The following is an 8,470-nucleotide window of genomic DNA, read 5'->3' on the forward strand; positions in this document are numbered from 1 at the left end:
CAACAATTCAACGATGGAAGGTACGATTTTGTGTGCAGTTGAAAGACGTTCTTTCTCCTTTCCCTGCAGAATATGGTATATTATTTTGTTTCTGCTAATTTAGCCTTGTTAAATGGAAGGTCTAGATTAATACTTTTTGCAGTAGGTCTTAGTCTGGACGTTGCATGCAAAGACCAATCTTAAAGTCAGAGAGGATATATTTCTAGAAACTATTCATCTGGAAAGTCCCAAAAAATGCAAATCGAGCCGAAAAATCCACCTTATATTGACATTTTCTCAAATAGAGATCATATAGTAGATTACTGCAAAAATAGAAATCATAGTAAGAGCCACACACAGGTTTGAACAGTCAAGTTCCTGTTTTCCGTGTGAATTAACAAAGTTGAAACAGAAAAAAATCGGAATTTATTGCACCCTTAAATATCATATAATGTCAGTGTCATCTAAAGGTGAAATACTCGAGCACTCGGACATTCTTCACATAGGAAATCCCAAAATCCTTCACAACTGAAATGCATAATCTTCGGTTTCGATTTGGTTTAGTCTTGTTTTTACGACTAGTCAATTTAAACTTTTTTCCTATATTTCCTTGAAGCCTCTGTGTTGTTTCTCGGGTATATTCTTGTTACTGTTGAGTACAGACTATGTTACTCGTAATTTTACATCCTGTTTTAGCGGCTGAAACAGGACCCTTTTGAGCTCATGAAAGTTTCCCTGAGTTACTTTGTTTACCATATCCTTTTCCAGCTTTTTAAGGGAGGAATAGACCCCGTATTAGACTGGGCTTTCTTTAAGCCTTATGTTTCTTCAAATAATATTTTGTAGATTCCATCCATGCATTTTTGTAAGTGAGAAGTATATCTCCAAAATCAAATAGCTTGAAGAATTATCATGCAGCTTTTTATCGACAGTAATTTCACGTAAACACTTTCGACTTCTACATCCATACGAGTACTGTTTAATAAGACATTGATTTAGTTTCTTATCAGCTTCATAACTTACATGGGTGGCCCTTCATAATGTGTGGGATTCGCTGGAACATGCTCAGTATCTACAGATTTCTGAACCTCCTCCATATCGTTTATTGCATTCTGCTGGGGAATTGTGAGTTGTGTTTGGCCGGCACGTTCCCTATTCAAACAAGCATTTTCCGAATCATCTAAACAGAAATGAAACTTTCACTTTTCTCAAAAAAGATACTCTTTCGAAGTGTGGCTACCTATCTGAGCTACCATATTTCAAAGCTTTGTCGCGCGGCACTGTACAAAACCGATCGAACTAGTCGCCAATATTAAGCACTATTTCCATTCACTAAAAATAAATATATTGAGTAAGACCATGCGGCCACTGCGTTTTTCTTGCTAGACTGCCGACTGTCATACTAACCGGTTCAAAGGCACTGATATTGCTTTTACTGGCGTCCGATAATCTCCATTGTAATCAGACTTAAACGCAAATTGAAATATCTATGCATGTTTAGCCGTTCTGGGTTTATTTCGGAATCTCGTGAAAATCATCTCTCCCAATCGTTTACTGAGTGGAGCGATTTTCCGAGTAGTTCTCCATCAAAACTGAAACAGAGTTTTCAAATCTGACATCAGCGAGCCATACCCATTGCTACCGAGAATGTTATAATACTCTCCACCCTGTCCACGTGGTTGCTCAAATTTATTTCAACATATGTTCTAATTTGGAAGCTACACGTAAACAATGGAGTATGCTGACATTGTTAATGAATGCTAAAATTATCTAGTAGATTGATTTTATGGGTAAGCAAATATCGAGTGGTCTACACTTAGTCATGCTAAAAAAGTACGTCTAATAAAAGGTAGGTAAGCACGTCTACACATTATGAAGAGTCAATTTGGATCTAATATAAAGTGGAAGCTACTCATGCACGTTCCTCTCTAGTATCTAGAGTTGTCAATAGATACTAATCAGAACAATTATCACCCAACTATTGTCCTAACCAATAAGCTTTGATTTAAGATGCAAATAAAGCGCCGGCGCGTGATCATAACTTCTTCAGTAATCATGCATGCCCTTGATAAAAGTCTTTAGCAGTGTGGGATCAACGGGGAAACTAGAGGTGAAAAAAATTAAAGCCGAAAGCTCGTGTACATACATATATTTGCATTGGAGACTATTCTTGTTGTTGACAAATATTTACGGTAGCTTTCAGTCGAGTAATAAAAAAATAATCTTCGCGCAAGATTCGTTTGTTCATTAAAATTAAGATTACCAGATCGGGAATCTCTAACAAATCTATATCTGTTTGTTTTTTGCGGTGTTTTTAGCTTAACCCGATGGACTTAAATAGTATCATTTGGGTAACACGAGTAAAAATATAATTTCATGTTTGTAAAAGCATCGACTCTTTTGGAAATTCTAAATCAACAGATATTCTTGGCTTATATAGTTATTTACAGAAAAAATTAATTAACGTTTATTTGTTGAAACACATAAGGACAACCAATAGTATAGGAAGGCTTTCTTTCAGGAGACCCATTATCGCTTCTAAATATAAATCGATTTTTTGGTACTTTCCACTTATTTTAGATTATGCTGGGTCTATTTTTAAGGTTTTGTGTAAAACAAACCCTTATTATAATCGGTTTACTGTCTGTCTGTCCATCTGACTGTCTATCTGTCTTTTTTTCCGTGTCTTCCAAATCTTCCAAAGACACTGGTACACATGTTGGTGCGTGTGGGATTTTTACCTACTAAAATCAACCCCTAACTCCTGTGCCTTCCGCGCGGAACCACCATGAAGCATTTCGTCCCGGAGTGGACATTTCTCTAGCTTTTCCCTTCACGCATCGATTGCATTCGCAATCGCGCCTTTCTCGCCTCCCCTGCCTCTCTTAATCTGAACTGATTCCGCCCTACCATGTCGTTCACTGCAATCCGCCTCTCCTGGCATGCAAGCATGTTCCCAATTATATTTTCCGATGCTACTGTTCCTTCCAATGTCTCCTCTGGACTCTCGCTTTCCTCAGTGAATCTAGGACAATGGAAGAAATACTCCGGAATACCGTGGCAGCTGGCTAAGTTAGGTGAGCTGTCCAGTTTAAACCTATAGAGGTATTTACGGTAACCACCATGTTCCATGAAAAACTGCGAGATATTATAGTTTATCTATCAGGCGTTCTTTGCGTTCACACCTTGATGCTGGGAATCAATCTGTGGGTCCATTGACCCTTTTTCGTTTGGTCCCCCTGTTGCTACCACCTGCTTAACAATTCCTCCTTTTTGGCGTTTTTCATTTACCGATTAGAGGAAGTATTGGGTCCATCATAAATTCAGCCTTGCATTTATCAGCACTCCAAAGTATTTAATTGCTGGCTTTGAAGTGATGATATGCTTCCCATTCTGATACGAGCAATGGTTTCCTTACGCCGCTTCGTGATAAGCACCGCTTTTGTTTTATCCTCCGCGAGAGCAACACCACTTTGTAGCAGTATAACTTCGGATAAATATAATTCCACATCCGCCAGATCTTTTGCAACAATAATCACCGACATGTCATCAGTGTAACCCGCTATTGTGGCCCCGCTAGCAACTAGGGCGTTGAGGACACGGTCCCAGCACAGAGCCCTGTGGAACACCCGCGGAGACAATATATTCTTGGATTCCCTTGTCTATGACGTACCAGAGCCTTCTATCTGTTAAGTAGCGGTCGACTAGCGCCGTTAAGTACCTGGATATACTAGGAAGCTTACCAGGTTTAGGCAACAACACTAACCTTTGTTTTTTCCATGTCTCAGGAAAGATCCCATCCTCCAAGCATGCTTCAAACAACTCAAGCGCTTTGTTTGGTATGTTTTTGAGGCCGGGCGCTATGTTGCCTCCCAGTCTACCGCAAATCTTCAGTTTTTTTCGTCGTTTCTGGGGGCATTACAACCACATCTAAAGAGTAGACATACGCAGACAGTAACCCATTGTGCCGTCTAGAGGGAACAAACTCTGAACGATTTTCAGTAGGAGATTGGAATTTGCGAACTTGCCTGACCATTAAACCTCCATATCACAACCCTGTGGGCGCTTTCCTATGGGTCTATATCCGTCTCTGCGTAGAGTTGTCTGAAGCAGTTTTAAGCACTGTATTTCCGCCGAGGTTTTAGGTCCCTTTTTCAAAGTGGGTGGTATGCCTTTTTATTTTTTTGGAAACCTGATGATATCCTGGATGTCCGTCTTCCTTTCCCCGAATCCTGTTTTTCTTCTATCCATCCGCGAGTATACGGTTGGGTGTCACTTGCGTTGACAGTGTCACCGTCGAAGGAGTTAGTTTGGTTCGCCTTCAAATCTTCTTCATCTTCTCGCCATTTGTTATATCGAACCCGGCTGGCCGTCACCATATGCTTGATTGCTTGGTGTGCGTTGTGTTTATCTTTTATGAATTCGGACAGCTCAACGATTTTCGTTCGAAGCAAAATGAAGGATGACTCTTCCAGGTCGGATTTCCGTTCTAAAGCTCCCAGTCTTTGATCCGCACATTTTCTGGCATTAACGAGATTCCTGTGTCCCAGGTCCTCTTCCGTCTTGGATATTGGGGGAGATCTGATAATCGTTGAGCTTCTCCTAAACGGATCCGGCTCTCGATACTGAGAAGCCTCCCCTAACTCTTTACGCTCGGATGCGGTTAGTGCCACTGCAGTTTTTAAAGACCAACGTTCTCCTTTGAGAACAAGGGAGCGATATGCTCGGTTTAAACACCCCCATGTCTAAGCTGCTTGTAGCAATATATTCCACGTTGGCCAAACTGTCCACCGCCGAAGCACTGCAGTTGAGGGATTTCGACTACCAGGAGCCTGCTTGCCCACTCCCAAAAGACCCCGGTACTAGGGTTCCGAGCCCCTGCACCCTAAGTTTATACACTTTCTCTTCGTTATCCACGACCTGCGTAGAAACATGCCCGTGGACCACACCTTTGAACCTTACAACTAAATATTCATTCGCATCCGCCAAGCATTTCCTTCTCCACACGTAGCGACCCGCCTGATGGGACATCTGGAAACCCCTCACAGGTCTGTCTGACCGTTATACGCATTTTTCTTGGAAAAAGTGGGAATTGTGAACGCTTACGCATACAATGAGTTACAGAATTCTACATTGAATTTAAGGAAGAGTCCTTATATATGCAAAAGCGAGATGTACATTTTTTTTTCATCAAATACAGCTATGTGGGGTATCAAATGAAACATCTCGGTGAGTACTCTACGAAGCAGGACTTAGTTTTGGCATTTGTTGGAAAGGTGGGGTGTACGGGGAGTTGCTAGTGATCATCTCTTTAACGGACCCATTTTCAGAAAATACCCAACCCAAAAATCCGAAAAAATTAAGAGGCTGACGCTATACGGTGCATAAGCTCCGAAATACCCTTCATACCGATATACTTTCAAATAAAGTTATTAATAGTATATAACTATAATTTTTAGTATCTCCACCTCCACGTGGTGACCGCTGGATGCTCTTTTTTAACAAAAAGCTGCATTTGGAGGAGGATGAAGGCGAGCCTTCCGTGTCTAAAAACGAGACAAATTGTACCAACTTCAGTTTGGGGGTTGGGTATGGCTGACAACCCTACATGGAACGTTGACGTTATGAAGTCACGGAAGGAGCCCCGGACTGAGCTAACGACACAACGACGAACTCGGCAACGACAATATAATAACGACAGAAATGGAGCCGCCAAGCAGCTAGCTGATACCCTGTTCCAATATAGGGCTGAGTCGGAGAAGGATACCTTCTGTGAGGCAGTTGAAAGAACCCTCGTCGCCTGTCCAAGGTATGATGATCAAAATCGTACTCATGGCTTTTAACAGCCAAGTTGGGATGGAGCCCGTATTCGATACGTTGGCTTCCATAGCTTACATAGGAATACCAGTAATAGCGGACTGCGGATTATTCAGTTAGCAGGATCTCACGAAATGGTTGTTGGAAGTACCTGGTTTGTGCAGAAAGCGGTTCACAAACATAAATGGGCCTCTCCAGACGGGTCCATTTTCAACCAAACCATGCTGATTGAACGTCACCACCTCTCAACCTTGATGAATGTCAGAACATATAGGGGGGCCAATGTAGACTCGGGATACTATCTCGTTGGCATAGTGCTTCGTGTCCGAAAAACAGCACCACTCAGAATCCCTTCTGACAATCACGTGAGATTTAACACTGAAGCCATCCATGGCACAGCACTGTGAACCCGAAAAGTGCAGGGAACCAATCGCACCAGGCGCGCACCAGTTTTACCAACAAGTCAGCAGGATGATCCTGATGCTCATCCTGCCGAGACAAAGAGGAAAATAAAGTCAAAATATATGGTGGGAACGTCAAGATGGGGGACTACAACTTTAAGGCCATTGAAAATGTCTGCTATCTAGGGTTAAAAATCACAACCGATAATAGCTACGACGACGAAATCCGTGCACGATTGTTGGCAACCAAAAGAGCCTATATCAGCTAACAAAAACTGTTTTGGTGAAACGCCACACTATAGGATCAAAGCTCCCACTGTACAAGACAATGATCTTGCCGGACCTTATGTATTCCTCGGGGATCTTGGCCGCATTCGAGAGAAGAATCTTCCAAAGAATTTTTATCTCATTACATGAGGATGGACGATTCCGTAAGCCACATAACAACGATATCTATGAGCGGTAGACGGGCCTCCTAATCCATATGGATGAGGATGATCCAGCCTGGAAAGTCTATAAGGGCAATATCTATGGTAGAAAAGAAGACGAGGCAGACCCTACCTGAAATGGACCGATGGCGTAAGCCAGGACGTCAGACAGTTTTTAGGGATATCGAATTGGTTGACCTCGGCGCAAAACCGGGATGTCTGCAGTTCCTCACTAACGCAGGCCTAGACCGGATACCCGCGGTTGCGCCGTTGATGGCAATTGGATTATAGCATTGTTTGATCGGAGGGGTCCTTCCCAACTCTCACTAATAAGAGACGTCTCCATTTTTTTTGCCTGAAGATATCAAGGCGTGGGGCGGGGGCTCAAAAGCATACTCGTTTGGAAATCCGAAGTAGGTGAACATCATTTGAGAATGGGATCCGTCATGGATCTTCCCTTTTCCCGGTTTTCGGATGCCTAGTTTCACGGCACCATGCGCGCAGTCGCAGTCGGTATTATTTTATTGTTTAGTTTAACTTCGCCTATTTTTCCGATAGATTCACGTGATATTTTCCTTTTTTTTTAATTTCAGAGTCCAGTGCGGTGCGTCGGTCAAAGGGCACGTGAAATTCAAAAAGAACCCCTCCTTCCCGGTCCCGATACTGTCTAGCATAGAGACGTACAAGCGCGAGTCGCGACACTTCAGTGGAGCTTTAGGATATGCGGGCGGACTTCTACTCTACTCAGGTCAACTCTGATGGTCTTTACACATTTCCAACCCCAAAAAGTGGACTCGATTTCATTTGGTTACCTGGTTTAGGGAAAATTTCCTGTCGAAGAAAGTATTTTGATTTAAACGCTGCATTGATTATTTGCAGCAACTTAATTAGGTCCTCTTTTGGTAATCCTTCAATAATCTTTAGCTATATTAGAAGGCACATTTGCTTCAACATCTGACATCTGCTCATAAAGTTTTAGACGCTGAGTGAGTAATGATCAACTTTTTGGACTGAAGTTAAATTTGTAGACTTTTGTGTATCTAGAATCTGGAAGATCCCTGGATGCTTTGGGAAAAGATTTGCTGCTCTTTCTTACATTTGTTAATTAAGACAGTTTGCTAGGCAAGAAGTTTAAGATTTCTTTTTTCTGTCCGTTTTCCAATTTCTTTGCCAGAGTTGGCCTTCTTTTCGTTTCTCGGTAATTGATTTGTTGGCGCACGTAGGTCGACGCAGATAGTTGAACACCGCTAAGGTTTCCTAGTTGAATGACTTAGGTATTAAGCTGTTGGCTTATGTTGGTGATCTACCGAGGACGCCAAACCGCAAGAAATATAGCGCCATTCTAGCAGTAGTTCTTTTATAAGTTAATTTCACTTAAAACTTCCAAAAATTGCGAACTTTAGTTACCTCACAATGTCGTAATACGAATAGCAATATCTTAACAAGGTCCCAAAATAACCGTGGCCAGTTATTTAATGGCTTCTGTAAATTGTTGAATTCAACGGCAAAAAAACAATTCCAACTTCTGCACACAAATGAAGATAAAAATATACAGAAGCCTTTCATTTACTTTCAATGTCAACCAATTCGAACTCAATGATTTCCAGTGGGAGTAAACCACTACGTAAGTACTTTCCGAACCATTACCGATTAGCATCCTGCCAGACAAAAATGAATGATGTTATCAGAGCGACGACAGGGTAACTTTGAATGGAAAATAATCACCACTTCGATATGACGAAACCCAATAATAATATCCCTCATATTTCCCCATAACCTCGCAGGGATAATAAGTGCTAAGTAGATACTTTGACTTTCCAATGTGAATGGAAAAAGAGAGAACAC

General features: G+C 41.8%; 1 protein-coding gene across 1 annotated transcript in view; it reads right to left on the reverse strand.

Moving 5' to 3' along the window:
• Positions 1-1,550, reverse strand: part of LOC119652541 (sodium/hydrogen exchanger 9B2) — a 42,038-nt gene extending 40,488 nt beyond the window's left edge. Inside the window, exons 1-3 of the mRNA XM_038056746.1 lie at positions 1,387-1,550; positions 1,220-1,311; positions 1,003-1,159 (exon numbers count right to left, since the gene is read on the reverse strand). Of these exons, the coding sequence (XP_037912674.1) occupies positions 1,003-1,159; positions 1,220-1,235 (173 nt within the window). The 5' untranslated portion in view covers positions 1,236-1,311; positions 1,387-1,550. The remainder of the gene's footprint in view (positions 1-1,002; positions 1,160-1,219; positions 1,312-1,386) is intronic.
• Positions 1,551-8,470: the final 6,920 nt, after the last annotated feature.

Source organism: Hermetia illucens, chromosome 3, assembly GCF_905115235.1.
Source record: "Hermetia illucens chromosome 3, iHerIll2.2.curated.20191125, whole genome shotgun sequence".
NCBI lineage: Eukaryota > Metazoa > Arthropoda > Insecta > Diptera > Stratiomyidae > Hermetia > Hermetia illucens.